Consider the following 16194-nt stretch of genomic DNA (forward strand, 5'->3'; position numbering starts at 1 on the left):
AAATAGAACTGATTGATTGCTCTATTGTCAAATTCAGTTCCGTTATCAGTACGAACTTGGGAAACTTTCAAACCACGTGAGCTAAAGTGGTTTTCTGCAGTCAAGATAAAATTCTTGAAGTATGCATTAGTTTCATCCTTCGTATTGAGAGGAATTATGTGAGCCCATCTTGAAAAGTCATCAACAATTGTGAGAAAGTATTTCTCACCAGCAAAACCCGGTGTTGAGAACGGTCCGCTCACAGCAGCGTGAAGTAGTTAGAGCGGTGCTTTTGCCCGTGTAGACGAAGCTTGCTTTGGAAAGAAATGAGTTAGCTTTTTGGAAACACAAAAGGAGCACTCAGTAAGCTTAGGACCGGAATGTAACCCCAAAGTCTCATAACAGCCGGAAACAGATGACCAAGCGCAAAATGACTAGCAACATTCGGAACAGCAAACATATCGTCAGCAACTGGGGCATAATCAAGTTCACATAAATCAGGACCACAAGCCGTAGCAATCTTACGGACCATTAGGAACAATCAACCGACGAATAAAGTTTCATGCTCTCATCCCGAGGGCAAGTTGAAGCGAAGTGGCTCACAACCTTTTGCTGTCTATCTATTCTTGATTGAGTATCCATTCTTAGTGATATATTATCTTATGTTTGTTGCTTCTTTTATATGGAACTTACTAACAAACTAATGCTTCTCAACACAAATACAAGGGATAAACCTCTTGTATTTATAAACTCATCACCCCAGTTAATCTTTCCAATTTTAGATTAACTTGATGCTTTGTCTTCACAAGGCTCTCATCTCCTATCTCAACATGCTCGGCATTGCTCATATCTAGATCCTTATTGGCTTCGACATACCATCTCAGGAACAAGCTGTCCATAATTGGAGTAAAAATTGTTCTTCAAGCGGGCTCTGTCGGGCAAAAAAATTTCTCACCAGTATTACGTAATATTGCTAATTTGCGTCGATTCAGGTCGATTCACACCATTACAAACCTCTACTGTTCTCTATATGGCAAAAGTAGATTCACTGTTGTCGATGCAAATACATACATGCTACTTACGATAATATCGTGGACGCCTTCTTCGAAGCATATGGTTTTTGACAGGTCTGATCTCCGAGAGTCCATTGTACAACTTGGTGTACGTCATGCAGACAATATTGTAGATGGACATTTGGTACTTCCAGAACGGTTAAACTGGCAGCGCTTGGTGGATGATGACTTCTATGAAGCGGTTTTGGAATACTACAACGATAGACCAGAAATCAGACTAGCTGACCAAGAACTTTTAGTTCTTCTAGGTCATTACAAGCCAAGGGAGTTATCATTAGTTCAGCTTCTTCTCAATTTTGTTTACAGAACATTACCGAAAGAATGTCAGTATGATCCAAGTAGTTATCTCGAGGAACGTGTACTTGTGCACTCACCGTTCCACGTGCAAGAGCTTAGCGTTCATTTCCATGAGGGCTTAATCCTAGGAAAGCACAAATTTTTATCCTATGAAGAACTGCTACCTTTCAGCTATCAGAAGTATTTACCTTATGTGAAGCAATTATACTTTGACGACGATGTTCCACCAATTTGTTGTGATACCCGTGCCTCTTTGTCATACAAATATTATTTACCAGACCGATTGGAAGATCCTAGATACAATGAGTTTCTTCTGGTTAGTGAAGGTAATAAGTTTTGGGAAGCTGTGAAGTCGTTTCCTTGTGAATACAACCGAGGTACTTTTGCTCTTTGCAGTGAGATAGCCTTGGATATAGAGAAAGGCTACCCGCATTGCTTCACTTTTGCTCAATTTATTAAAGTATTTCCATTTATGAGGGGAATGAAAATGGGATCGTCAAGCACTTCAACTTTTGTTTCTAGAAAACCTTCATATTTTAACAACTATATCCAGTATGCCATGATGGTTTGTTCAAGCAACTACTCAGAAGAACAGATGAGGAGAAAAAAGAAAGCGAGGACCGATTCCCCAAAGCTAAGGAACCGTCTGAAAATTGTTAGCATTGATTGTCCTGTTAAATACAAAATAACTATAGACTTCAAGCATAAAGTTGTCTTAATTCGATCGTACGAAAAACATTCCAAGTTATGCCATTTGTTTCAGAAACGCAAAGGGTACACTATCATGAGGAAATTAATGACGATAATGGACTCCAATCAATCAAGTACATTATATATGAACACAATGTATGACCATAGTAAGCTTGAATATTATGGAAGGGATCAAATTTGCTTAAAAAATATAAGGGTGGCGAAAAACATTTCGACGAATACCCGTTCGAAAGACCTGCTGGGAAACGATTATATGACTGACTTCCATATCCTTAATAAGCTAATCCAAAGCAAAAGCGGAAATTTCAATTTCAAAGACCGTCAGTATTCGTTCACTTTCAAAGAGGAAATGGTTGTTGAAAACATTTTTTACGACAGGCTACAAGGTTTTTTGATTGGATCAAAACAATCTTTATTGGATCTATCAACACAGGTGGTTTTTGGAATTGACGCAACCTTCAACGTCACACAATATAGGAGCTTAAAGTTGCTTACAGTGGTGTATCAGAATATTCAAACTAGGAAAATCGTGGTAGGGTGTGTTGGGTTTCTCCCTGGATCTGAATCTACGGGAAATTATAGTGCATTTATCTCTGCTCTCAAGAATAGAATTTCGCTTTTGAAAGGCGGAGAAGAGGCTTTTCCGAACCTCAAATACATTGTTACTGATGACAGCAAAGCAGCTCACAACGGACTGAAGGAACACTTCGGAAGTAATGTCAAAGTTGTTAAATGCCTATGGCACAAAAGGATTAATTTTGAGACTCATCTTGACAAGGTTGGCGTAGATATCATGATGAAGGTTATGTGGGACCGCAACCCTCTGAAGGCAAGGGCTTGGCTTGAGGCATTGAAGGAATACTATCATTTGGCCCTCAAGGCAGCATACATGAAGCCCCGTTCAGAAAAATTTACATTGCTGGTCTACAAGCGGGGAATGAAAAAGAATTGCGTCAAAATTAAGAGCCTACTTTTGAGACGATCCAGATATCTTTTAAAGGTGAAAAGCTTTTTGAACTATATTGTGTCATTAGAATCAGACTGCGAATCATGGTGTTTGTCATACCGATGTGTACTACCTGATGCTTATAGCATAGACAACGTTCCCGAGATTACTGATGAAATAAGAAAGCGAGGTGTTAGGGCTTTGAATCAACTGGCAGGAGAAGAAGAAATGAGCGTTTTACAACAGCATGAACTTAACTTACTATATGGAAACATATATCTTTCACTAGCAAACAGAAATGAGGGACGGAGCGAAGAAGTATACTGCCACGTCAAGGAACTGGAGCATGAGTTTAACAAATCTTATTCGTTGTTTACAGATCATCTTGACAACCCCCAGTTTGGATTGCTGATGCTTACAACTTCCAATAATGAGAGCATCCACAACGCCTTGAAAAATCATTATAATATGAAGCATTGCCCTCATCTTGTCGATCTATACATCAAGCTACAGAACTACTTTTATTCGAAGATCACAAAACCAAACTTTTACTCCATTGTAGTAAGGCATGATTTTCCTTTTGTTCGTGATATGACCCTTGGTCAGCAAGTTCAATTCAATCGAGAGATGGATGATTTCACGAAAGAGTTTGTGGCAGAAGAAATAGTTAAAGCAGAAGTGCATGGCGCAACGGTTACTGCTACTCTTTGTGGATGCAGAGTTCGGGCGAAAAATTGTGTCCCATGCCGTCATATGCTACAAAAGTTACACCAGTCGTGTACCAGAGAAGCACGATCTCAACTTGGCCTCGATCTGGAAAGCCTCTCTAATTCAGATTTGAGCGTTGACATTGTTGATCAAGATGACAAAATAGACATTCTTGCTAGCCAGCTTTTGGAAACAGCACTAAAGCAAAACACCTGTTACCGAAAAATCGTTAAGCGACTGGCTGACATTGAAAATGTTGTTCGGGAATCCAAGCAGTGGGAAGACATAGACTTTTCTGCAAATCTCAACCTTATTCGAAGAAAGACCAGCGATAATTCAGCTCTGTCATACGAACTTGCAAAGGAAATTTCAAAAGAGGCCAAAATCAATATAGATTTGGTTGCTGAAATGTTCCGGGATCTACGTACAGAGTCAGATAAAAAGAAAGTAGAGCATTTTTTTTCAAATATCAATGACAATATTAAAAATCTAGTAGATGGCGTACCATCTTTCAAAGACGCTATTCGTGTTATAGATTTTGACTTACTGTTACAGTCGTTTGGAAAAGGTCATGATGTTGAGGAGGATCATACTAGTGGTGAGAGAAGTAGCAGTGAGGACGAGCTTTCTGTGGTTGGAACTGAAAATGAAGATGATAAAGAGGAAGACCCAGGAGAAGGCCTTTTGAAAGAGAGTGATGATGACGAAGGTATGTCTTTGACAGATTTATCTGATTGAGCATTTTATACGTGATTAATTGAGTATCTACTTAAGTATATGATGCATGAAAACCATAAATTAATGTAATCAATATTAAATATACGTTAAAACAGAACCCGTACCTAGAACCCCCTGCTAAATTAACCACTTAGTTACATTAAAGTTAAAGCGCACCGCTCATATTATGTTGAGATAAGATGCCGAAGCCAATAAGGATCAAGAGATAAGATATAAGAATCTTATTATGACAAGGCATTTGAGTAATCTAAAACAAGAAAGTCCAGCGCCGTGATACATGTATAATGGAAAGTCTAGCCGAAGGTATAAATGTATAAATACAAGAGGGTTGTCCCTTGTATTTATGTTTGGGAGTATTAGTTTGCAGGTTAGGTATATTAGTTATATATAGACAAGCAAACAAACATAAAAATAGAGATACTACTAATAATAAATATTACATCAAGAATAAACAGATTACAACAAATAGCTTAGTTCTATTTTGACCTAGAGACCCTTGCTTATGAAACAAAGTCCTGAAAGACTTACTGAGTTTTAGTCGATCTATCCTTGTTGATCTATCCATAATATAGTCTTTGTTTGTTTTGTGTCTTTCACCAGGACGTTGGGAAACTTGCATCCCTAAGAACCTGCACCTAGATCCTTCATTCTAAAGTGTGAAGACAGAACGTCTTTGACAAAGGTAATGGAGGAGGAAACATTTAAGAGAATCAACAAATCATCAACGTATAACGCAACGAGTGTAACCGACTTCTCAATAACTAACGGATAGACCCCGAACTCAGACATCGACCGAATGTTAAAATCCATCAAGTGCTCGGATGCTTCACTGAATCGCACCATGGTGGGGAAATTATTGTTTGCTGAGAATACAGTGAGAAGCGATTTGGCATGCGGCCTCGGCCCTATCCAGGTTCATCAAAACCCCGTATGCAAATCATTATGCTGCTGCTAAACATGTTCTTCGGTACATAAAAGGTACTCTCGGTTTAGAACTGGTATTCAAGAAGTGTTGAGATAAGATGCCGAAGCGCATCTAAGTAATCTGAGACACTGTTTCACATTACTTAGAGGCCTTGTTATTAAAAGATTCTTATCTCTTATCTCTTGATCCTTATTGGCTTCGGCATCTTATCTCAACACTTGTCATTACAAGGCTCTTCTCTAATGCCTTGTCTTTTATAAGCCTCTTTCTCTAATTTATTGATACTTATTGACTTCGGCATATTACCTCAACAGTTTCAAGTCTATGGTTTGTTCTTAAAAATGGAACCAAGATTAAAGGTAAAGTTTTCATAAAGAACCTATATAAGCAAGCATGGAAGCAGACATAAAGTTGGGCGTGTGGCGTAGTTGGTAGCGCGTTCGCTTAGCATGCGAAAGGTCTTGGGTTCAACTCCCAACTCGTCCATTTTTTTAAAGCTAAAAGTTATGAATCACTTTGCTTCGACTTGTCGTAAAAACAATAGCCTAAAGCTAGATTTGTGCATTGGCTATCCAAAGTGGCAACATCTATGCCTGTTGTTGCAAAAAAAGCTAGCTTCAATACGATTTTTTGACAAATTCAAGAATCTTGAATTTGTGTACCGATTATATTGCTTAATCTTCCAAGTTTCGGATTAAATTTATTTCTTATCTCATAAGGGTCCTCTTATTGTGTTAATTGTTGGAGTCTACTTATCCTTGATGGTATAATCATTTTCTTATATCCACTTTCTTATGGTATATACCACTTTTTGTTTAATATTTTACATACATCAAAATTCAAAGTCAAACTTAGAGTTAGAGATACAGAAATAGAAAATAAATATACAACATGTACAAAAAACAAAATAAAATACAATACTAGTGCTTCTTTATTAGAAACCTCACCTAGGACTCACCGCTTGTGCTAGCAACGCGCATCTTCTTATTCCCACTGATCGATAAACTCATTCATCCGCTTATCGATCAAATCGGCACACTTGATGACCCACGATCCTTGTTCATTGTAAGTATCTGCGTTGGTTATCATTTGTTTGGCCTCACCAATGAAGTCATCCCACGTAAGCAACATCTTAGAATCTAGTTGTTTCCTCATTTGATCCAATAAAACAACATGCTTGATAATTTTGTAATAATCTGCATATAACTTCCTTGAGGGTAATTTCATAAAGACGGCAGCAACATTATTGCCATCTACATCAGTAAGTTCCTCCAGTTCATCAAGCATTGAATAGGCCCGTTGAACCCATGCAGCTGGAGCCGGTTTTCCTGTTGAAATGGCAGTCACCTTTTTCCCATTCTCCTTGATGATAGCTGTTGATCCTCTAAAAAGTCTTTGTCTCTTTTTCGAAGGGACATCTTCTTCATAGACTTCCTCATCGCTATCGTCATCAGATGTACGAATCATCAACATCGATATCATCAACGTCGTCGTTGTTTTGTTAGTGATTCCATCGGCCATATCTTTGTTCTCAATCATCGAGTCATCGGCACTTCCACTTCTATTCTCTTTCGTTTTACGAAGCTTTTCACTACGCGTGCGTTACCCTACCTATTTTGGGTTACTTCAATGCTTTCTTATAATAAGGATCTGTATTTCGTGCTCATAGATTCTCTTGTCTCTTTTATGTGTTATTTTTCCTAATTAGACTCTCTAATCTCTTCCTATCTCATTTCGATAATTTATCGTCAGCTCCTGTGTCTTATCCCAACAGAATTTGTATCTAAAGTACTAGATTCGTTGTTAATTTACGTACATGTAAATTTAGCAACAAACTCAAAACAAATCATACCATAACTAAACCATTACCCTTTATGCAAAATAAACCTTTAGAAATGCGATTTTGTCTAGAGAAGCAAGCGGCTTGATTTTCTATGACGTTGCTTTCCATTGCAAGTGTAACATTCTGCTTCTCAAAGCTTTTCATAGATAGAAGAGAAATATTAAAAAGAAGCTCTTGATATCGAACCCTGCTTTAACGTCGTCTTCTAAATTTTTTCTATTGGGTAGTTACATACTTGTTGCTTTACATTGCCTTGAAAAGGGTGGTAAAATATTAACAGGAGGTAAGAGTAAGGATACCTTCAGTATTCGTTGAAAGATTGACACATGGTAAGAGGTGTACCCCCAACACCCTTAATACATACCATGCCAAAAGAAGAGTTTGCATGGAGAAGAGTTTGCATGTTCATAAGCCACGGAATTAACTAAAATTGCTGAGGAAGTCTAACTGATATCGGAGCCTATAAATACCAAAAATATTCTTCCTTGTAATTATGTGTAAGACATTGAGTCAGCTAACATAATATAGGCGAATTTATAGGTATGCAATAAATTAAGCAAAAACTACATACTACAGATATATTATGCAGGATATCTAATCATGAGCAAAATAGAAATAAAAGATAGAATAAGAGCCGCAAACTATTTTATCTAGGATGATTCATTTTATCTCATTCCTTATCTCTGTGTTGCTTATGCCTAAGTCCCGCTACATGACATTCTATTTCAAAAGATGCATAGTTTTCGATACAGTTCTGCTATAAGTACTTTCAATATCAACAACCACTTATTTTAGAAATTTTCATCTTACCGGCTACCCCATCAATATTCAAAAGCAGGAATAACTTCAAACATTCTCTTTGCTGAGATATGGTAGTTCAAAAGAAAGGATGAAAATGCCCAACGTAAGGTAAAGATTCGTATATAAATTAAAAATCGCTGCTTATCTTTGATAGTGAAATATAATAACCTTTATTAATAATAATAACCTTATTTTTATGTTTGTTATCTGTTTCTTTTATACGTCACATCCAATCAATTAAATAAACTCAATGTCAAACATAAAAAGACAGAAAAATCCTTACGTTTTTATCAACTTTTTATATCGGTGAGTGTGTGCTTTTTTAGTTTCAGATCAGTCTAGTTTAATTTAAGACGAGCATAGGGATTTTTCTTTGCCGAAATGGATTCTTTTTAAAGTAAGACAAATTTTATTGCTCTAATTTCATTGATGATGGACGTTTACAAATCTTCGAAATATTTATAATATCATCTAAAACCTTTTGAATGTGACTTGATTGAGTAGTCTGATGCATTTTTTTCGAACTAAATTTCTATTACCGTGGCGTCTCCAATCTCGTCATTTTAAATGTTTTGCAACCGCTCGGCACAGAGATAGTTATTTTTAGCTCATTAAGATATAAAAAAGATGAAGCTTGAAAAGAGTGACCATGTACTCATTATCGTCAAAAACTGCTTGATGGACAAGAACAATAATCTGTTTTTAGCCACTGCAGTGAGTGCCCTTTCTAAGTTGATTTGTTTGCCATTTTACATCCAGGATCATTTTGCTAGATCAAAATGACACGCAATTGGATTTTTGGGGTTGGCCCTATCGGAAGTAACCAAACTCGCTCAGCAGTTGATGCTAAATACGAAGTGATTTTGAGTAGTAGGAATTAGTAGCAAAAAATGGTTCTTTGCCAGCTAGCTTCAATTTGGAAACAAATTTGTTTTGCCATAAAAAGAATGGAGAATATAATTCGGATATATGTGCTTTATGGATACTGGAGACTATACGTAAATTTCACATTTCCGCTCTCAGAATAACTTTGAAGCTAGTGAAACTTCAGATTGTAACAATGTAGCCAACTTAATCTCAAAACCGTGGTTGAGTAAAGTAAAAAATTGCATTTATTGCTTGTTTGGGTAAAGTATACGTTTACTGCGGGAATTCTGCGGAATACCTTATTTATCAGTTCAACTGTATAAACTATAATCCAAAAACTTCGTCCAATTAATGAATCATATTTTCGTGTACCATGCGAATTGTTTCAGGTATGCAACACGTAGTATTCTGAGAAATAAAATTTTTGGAAATGACGATGGGGGACAGAAAAGTGCGTGGAACATTGCTACCCCATTGACTAAACGATTAGGCCCAAATAAAGTATTACAGGGAAAAAACACTCTTAAAGGCAAGAGCTAAATAAAATTGGCGTGGCTTTGATTTTAATGCTTGACGGTAAATTATTATTTTCAAAAGCTTCTGAATCAGGTGAATACCAGGTTTATTAATCAAAGAAAATGAAATGAAAAGGTCTGTTTTAAAAAATTTAGTTTGGGACATTGATCTTTTCCGAGCCAAGGCTGTCAGTATGGTCTGAGTCTACTCCCCCACCAGGCCCGAATTCTAATTAAGAATCATGGGTTGATAGTTATGGTGAACGACAATGAGATTATACCCTATCAAATTACTCACCAGATAAACTAAAGTGTTGACGTTTTGCAAATGACCCAGTATTAAACCACTTTTAAAGCTTATCAGGAAACAGATCAAAAAAAAGATCTACAAAGAGTTTTTTTTAGTCATTAGGTAGCAATGTGGTTTGAACCGTAAGATTGAACGACACAATCATTGCATAAGTATATGACGTTTATCAGTTGTATATATGTTCCAAACTATAATGAATGTGTTGGGGTCCATAGTTGAAAGTTTATACGATATATCTTTCAAGTAAACAGAAAAAAGCGAGGACTTTTTCAGCTAACTTCCTAGCTAAAGTGGACAATCATTTAAAATTTACTACAAAACTTATAAATATCAAATCAAGACAGTCATTGATTTACTTGAGGCAACTATAGTATATCAAAACTGAAATGCATTTTTGCACTACCCAGTAGTTCAGGAGCCCAGTAAAGAGGCTAAATAAAGCCCATAGTTATAGTTATAGCCATCTGAAGCAACTAGATGCTAGATTTCTCTCCCGGGATGATCATGATGGGTTATAGAAGTTGGCTTGAAACGTAGTTCAAAATTTTAATCAGTTTTTTAGAACCAGAGGTTTATTAATAATTCAAGCTTCCATCAAAAAAGCCGATAGTAAACTCACGACATTGGGAAACCTGACATTTGGAGATGCTCTACCTTTGTTCTTCCCTGCAATTCACTGTTTCTTGTTCACTTTTTTTTCTGTGTAACCTTTATCACAAGTTATGAGCAAAAACAGAGAGCCTGCCTCTCTCGCTAAAATGGTGGGACTAGATGGTAAACATGTTGCCTTAGCTGACCCTCCACAAAATCTTATAGGGAGTGCACAGTCTATTATAGCAAAGAACACCTTCATGGAATAAACCATTGCAATCTATTTATTTTTGATGGAATACCTATTAGTGGTATATCTTGTTCCCTATTTATATAGAACTTAACATAATTTAAACAAAAGGGACAAACCTTTTGTATTTACATATTCATCACGTAGGCTTTTTTATAAGGCTCTTATCTCTTATTTCTTATCTCTTATCTGTCTAGATAGCTTGTCTCTGGATCCTTCTTGGCTTTGCCATCTTATCTCAACATAAACAGCTAAATAGGAAAAGCAGTGACTATTTTTTTTTGAATGACAATCGAATGTTAAACGTATTTGGACCGTAACTTTTTTTGCTTACATAAAATATATACAGCTTGATAAGAGGCTTATAACATCAACCATAAATACCAAGGCCTAAGAAACCGTATCTGTGTCCTGTTTCAAAATGTTTTCAGAATGTTTTACTACTGATGAACCAATGACGCCAATTTTGTGTAACCTGGTAAACACTTGCTTCTGAGACTGAATCTTGAAATATTAACCTTGGTGGCAAAATGTATTTACTTTGAAGAGTAGTGAGGAAAGAAGAAAAGTTTTGTTTTCCGAAGAAAAACTTCACTTTAGCTCAACCGCTAATTGCCTGAAGATTGGAACAAAAACTCATGAAAAGGAGAGCCAATGGAGGCTGTTAGTTTAAGAGTTGAACTTTTTGTTGCTGTAGACATTCTGGTTCAGTGCAATTTTTTTAATTGCAAGCAATTAACTTATTTTGATATCATATATAAAAGAGTGTAACAAAAGAGTGATTAACGCGTGGTCAGGATTATTAAAAGCAGGTGTTTTGTTGAAACTAGAGAATAGTAGATTAACTTGATGGTTTCTAGATTGCTTCTCTCTAGATCCTTATTGGGGGAGAAATAAAGAGACTGCGCAGAATTTCTTACTTTTTTTGAAACTACCAATTTGATTGAATATCTTTCCCACATTCACTCCAATACTTTGACCTTAAAACTGCAATTTTCTTCCCCTCCACATCATGTCCCTTTCTGTACTCACTTATCGCCTCCAAAGCATTTTTATACCCTTCAAACAACACAACTCTAGCAGTTGGAGAATAATGCTTATATTTCATTCCACGCGTAAGCACCTTCTCGTATTGACCAGTCGTTTTCTTACCCAAAACTATTTTCTCCCATCCATTACCAACGCTTGCAATTTCCTCAAGACTAACTCTACCAGGTCTTAGTAACATAGGAGGGTCCACCCTTCCGTCAACGACAGTACTCTCCAACCCAACAGTGTATTGTCCACCATCTATGACCAGGGGGATTTTTCCATCTAAATCTGCTAGCACATGTTCAGCTGTGGTTGGCGATGGCTTTGTAGATGCATTAGCAGAAGGTGCCGCCAAAGGTATATTTGAAAATTGAATAAGTGCACGTGCCACTTTGTTTTCAGGGAATCTCACTGCAAAAGTGTCCTGACCAGCCGTTACGATCGGGGAAACAAGACACTCCGGCGTATTAGGTAGCACGATACTCAATGGGCCAGGCCAAAATTTGGCTATAAGCGGTTTGTAAATCTCAGGTAGCTCTGTATGAGCTCGTAATAGTATGATAATTGAAAATGTATAGAAAATGTATGTGTATAATAAGTCATCAAGGTATGCCTGGAAGTAGAGGAGGGGTTAAAATGAATGGAAATAAGGTCGGAAAACCTTCGCTGGAGCTACTTGAACTCGATCTGGGCAAGTATTGGTATGTGGTCGCTTGGGAAGTCCTAAAGCATAATTACATATCTATTCATCCTTTCATTTTTACAAGGAAAATTCTAGAGGGTATATCTGATATTGTGCTTACGGTCGTTAACTTTTAGTCCCATTTGTAAATTCTTACCGGTATATGAACAATCTACTAAAATAACTAACTCGTCTCACCTATTTTCGTTATACCCAGCACGCACACCTAGGCTTGAAAAACAATCTGCAGAAGGAGCATATAGTACCTGATTGTTTGGTGCAAGGGTAATGATTCTTGAACATGTGATTCCCAAAAACAAATATTGTGAGGTTAAACGTAACATGATTCTTTTGAGGCAATGCTTCAGCGGTGATGATACTATCTTTTAGTGTATTGCTTTTAGATTTCTTATATAATAATACCCTTCTGCATAGCTTCAATGTAGAATCTTTGGTGACTGATTTTGAGGTTTGATAACGTTTGTATGCACTAGCCTCAGTATGTACAAATTTTGAAATTAGAGAGGAAAACTCAAAAATTACCAAGCACTGTTTCATTGACTCCTATGAATCGTACTAGATGCTATAAATCTGAATTTTAAGAGTAGGTAACAACAAGTCATCAGTAAAATATATTTCGATTGTCAAACATTGTGAATGGTATTGTTTTTAATCCAATATCTATGAGATCTCCCTACCAATTTACTTTTCATTAGGTCTATCTACTTTTTAAACAAATAGCACTTTCAGTAAGTTAAAGGTGGACACTGTGTAAGCGTTTCAAATCTTTTAAAATAAGTCTAACGAGAGAGTCATGTTAAAATGGAGTTGAGCAGGAAAAGTGTATTTTTAATAGCAAAGTTCTTTTTTCGCGTAGGTCTGATTTGATCAGCGGCTCGGTAGACGAATTACAGAATTATGTTAATACTTATATCTTCTTGACTCGGAAGCCTGTCTTATTATAAAAAACCATATAGATATATGCTTGTAAGTCATGAATGTGCCTTTAAGACAGTTTTATCTGTTATAGCTGATAAGCTGTTGCTGAATGCAATCTCTTTTATTTTCTCCACTCCACTGTTAGCTTCTCGGCAAGCTCACTTATTGAGAGTGAATTGGGTGTTTAGGACATTTTGCTATGTGTGCCACATATCTATTTTATGTTTTTGAATTTTGCTAATTAAGTATGTTGAAACGCATTATAACTTTTCTTTGCCGAAAAAGGTGATTTTTGCTTGATGAGTTACTAATTATCCCTAACTTATACTGGGTTCACCACTGCAACCGCTAAAGCTAGCAACAAAATAAAAGCCAGGCTGTGATTTCGAGTTGTTCACCGATTTATCGTATACAATTGTTTTTAGTCAAAAATGGGGCGAGACAGGTTCTTCTTTATTTTTTATTACGGCGGTTTCTTCTTTACCCTTTCGTTGGCTGATGTTTCCTCTTTTAATTAAGCTATGAACCCTCACAAAGATGCATATACGTATCTAAGTGGTGGAATGTGAACAGAAGTAATTAATTTCTGTTTATTTATTGTTTTATTTATCACTTTCTATGACTTCAAAATAATCTCATTTTTTGTAGAATATTTGATAATTTAGCACTCTTGGTAAAACTGGGGTCAAAAAATACAGTTAAGTTCAACTGAGATCTAAAATTCTCAAATCTTCTGAAATAGTTTATTTAAGGTAGCAACTGCAGTTACTTAAGCACTTGAAAAACAAACATCTGATAGATGAGGAAAATGGTATTGTTTTCTCGAGCATGCTCGGACAGAGAAATAAAATACTGACCCGCTTAACAGATTAACTACCCACTTCAAGGTCATTTTTATTCTAGATTCAATAAACCATTTGCAGTGGGGTAGTTAGTTTTGACAATTTGGATAATCAAAAGTTTCATACAAATTGCAATTCCAACAGAGATGGCTGAGGCTCAAATATGCCTGCTCTAATTGAAATAACAAAGAAGAACACAAAAAAAGGGCCTTCAATTCCTCTATTTTTTATTTTCCAGTCAAGCAACAGTTGGGAATATGAGATAGTAATTTGTGAGTAGAGGAAAGTTAAACTGATGGAGCTAAATTGGAAAAGATGGGCAAGACATCCTTGGAGCCTTGTTTCTGCTCCGGTAGCAATGTAAAGTCTTTACAAAATGTTTATTTCGTAGAGAGTTGTCGACGTTTAAATTTAACGTCACTGGAGCTCTGAAACCAATGCAAAGTTTTGTGTGAGGTTCTGATAATTCAGTAGCTAATGTTTTTAACTCTCTCCTGTTTGACGATTTTTGCAAATTTATTGTCAACTTGATAATAACTTCGATCATTTTATCGAAAAGTTTGAACGCAATGTTTTCAAGAACGCACGTAGTCTAGGGGACATAGTTGACTTAACAAAATAGAAAATAAAATTCAAGATTTCGTAGTTACGAAAGTATTCTGCTCTTAAATTTATTTGACTGTAGTAAAAGAGTTGTTATGTTTCAAAAGACATCTCATATGATTTTAACTTTCACCATCGTCAACAGGGGCTTACCATAACATTCGGTAATATTCTCATTTAATCAATGTATATCATACAATTATAAGTATACATACCCCAGCCGCTAGTCTCAAAAGTTAGCTTTCAAATAAAGCTAGTTTAATGGCATTTTAGTCTATTTATCCTAGATCTATTACTGGTAGTATATTTGTTATTATGTTTATTGCTTATTATTTTATAAATTGTTGCGATAAGATGCGGAAGCCAATAAGGATTCAAAGATAAGTTATCTAGACAGATAAGAGAGCTATCTAGACAGATAAGAGCCTTATAAAAGTAAGGCATCAAAATCATCCAAAGCTAGAAAGATTAGCCGACGTGATAGGTGTATAAATACACAAGATTTGTCCCTTGTATTCATATTTGGAAGTATTAGTTTGTAAGTCAGTTATATTAGTTATACATAAACAACCAACAAACATCGTAATAGATATACTACAAACAATGGATATTGAATTAAGAATAATCAGACTTCAACAAAACGCAAAAAGAAAGACAAGGACTAAAATTGAGACCGGCGTTATTCGGTAGTTGTAAAATTGAAAAACATCTGCTGAGTTTTTTAAAATTCAGGGCAAAAAACTTAGTTTCGGAAAAAATGTTACATATTTAAACAGCATTGGCACATGGGGTCAATAATAACTTGAGCACAAAAAGAAAGAGAGATTGATTTGATTTGACCCAGCTTATTAAAATCCATTTAAAGCATAGCTAATAAATTAAAATAAGGCAAAGTTTTATGAAATTGAATGAATGAAAACCAAAATTTTATTATTATGAAAGCCAGTTGGACTAGCTATTTATTTAATAATTCATGGCTATACCGAAGCTCTGATTCTGTTGAGGCGTTAGAACCCTTGAGGGCCAAATTTGATGAGCAACACGATAGGTTGTGTGACTTCTATGCGCAGTGCACGGCGGTTAGGTATCTATCGACGTTGATAACAATTCCAAAGTTACCATTTGATGCACCTACGTTGGCAGACGAGCAGAAGAGCGTTTCACCTTTGATAGAGCAAGGAATTGTCCAAACACCGGCTGATTATGCCAATGTGCAAAAAGCGGTTTCATCACAGCCAACAGGGGCGGTTGCGAATGCGTATATGGCAGGACAACAGGCATACGAAGCGCAGCAGCAGCAATTAGAGCAGCAGCGGCAGCAGCAGCTGCAACAACAACAGCAGGAGCTGGAACAACAAAGACTGTATTGGGAGGAGCAACAGAAAAGAAATTCGGAAGCGCAGCAGCTAGCGCAACAGCAATTGCTGCTTGATCAAGCTCAGAGGCAGGCTCAGGGCCGAGTTGCAGAATTGGAGAGAGACATTTTTGGCGTTGAAAGGCCAGTACGATAGTGACCAGTTGATGCTTAGGAGCTACGACGAA

At 36.5% G+C, this 16194-nt stretch overlaps 5 protein-coding genes and 1 non-coding gene across 6 annotated transcripts; 3 read left to right on the plus strand and 3 right to left on the minus strand.

Annotated features, from left to right (window-relative positions):
• The first annotated feature begins 1067 nt into the window (after positions 1–1067).
• On the plus strand, positions 1068–4816 carry PICMEDRAFT_18523 (hypothetical protein). The gene has a single exon (XM_019162040.1). It carries the CDS (start codon positions 1093–1095, stop codon positions 4450–4452), a length of 3360 nt encoding a protein of 1119 aa, XP_019015392.1. The 5' UTR covers positions 1068–1092; the 3' UTR covers positions 4453–4816.
• Positions 4817–4916: 100 nt separating this feature from the next.
• On the minus strand, positions 4917–5676 carry PICMEDRAFT_18524 (hypothetical protein). The gene has a single exon (XM_019162041.1). It carries the CDS (start codon positions 5293–5295, stop codon positions 5074–5076), a length of 222 nt encoding a protein of 73 aa, XP_019015393.1. The 5' UTR covers positions 5296–5676; the 3' UTR covers positions 4917–5073.
• Positions 5677–5790: 114 nt separating this feature from the next.
• On the plus strand, positions 5791–5863 carry PICMEDRAFT_t151. The gene has a single exon. It is a non-coding gene; the product is annotated as a tRNA-Ala (tRNA).
• Positions 5864–6361: 498 nt separating this feature from the next.
• Positions 6362–7099, minus strand: PICMEDRAFT_65706 (hypothetical protein; the record flags this gene model as incomplete). The annotated part of the gene is made up of 1 exon (XM_019163488.1): positions 6362–7099. Exon 1 carries the CDS (start codon positions 6914–6916, stop codon positions 6362–6364), a length of 555 nt encoding a protein of 184 aa, XP_019015394.1. The 5' UTR covers positions 6917–7099.
• Positions 7100–11521: 4422 nt separating this feature from the next.
• Positions 11522–12142, minus strand: PICMEDRAFT_27558 (hypothetical protein; the record flags this gene model as incomplete). The annotated part of the gene is made up of 1 exon (XM_019162502.1): positions 11522–12142. A coding segment is annotated over one exon (621 nt), but the record flags the coding sequence as incomplete, so codon positions are not given.
• A 3445-nt stretch (positions 12143–15587) lies between these two features.
• On the plus strand, positions 15588–16163 carry PICMEDRAFT_74885 (hypothetical protein; the record flags this gene model as incomplete). The annotated part of the gene is made up of 1 exon (XM_019164901.1): positions 15588–16163. One exon carries the CDS (start codon positions 15588–15590, stop codon positions 16161–16163), a length of 576 nt encoding a protein of 191 aa, XP_019015396.1.
• Between the last annotated feature and the right edge of the window lie 31 nt (positions 16164–16194).

The sequence above is a fragment of the Pichia membranifaciens genome (assembly GCF_001661235.1).
Source record: "Pichia membranifaciens NRRL Y-2026 unplaced genomic scaffold PICMEscaffold_8, whole genome shotgun sequence".
NCBI lineage: Eukaryota > Fungi > Ascomycota > Pichiomycetes > Pichiales > Pichiaceae > Pichia > Pichia membranifaciens.

Bases quoted from the DNA above. Each gene is read 5' to 3' on its own strand.
- PICMEDRAFT_18523 (XM_019162040.1), top strand. From the start codon at position 1,093: ATGGTTTTTGACAGGTCTGATCTCCGAGAGTCCATTGTACAACTTGGT.
- PICMEDRAFT_18524 (XM_019162041.1), bottom strand. From the start codon at position 5,295: ATGGTGCGATTCAGTGAAGCATCCGAGCACTTGATGGATTTTAACATT.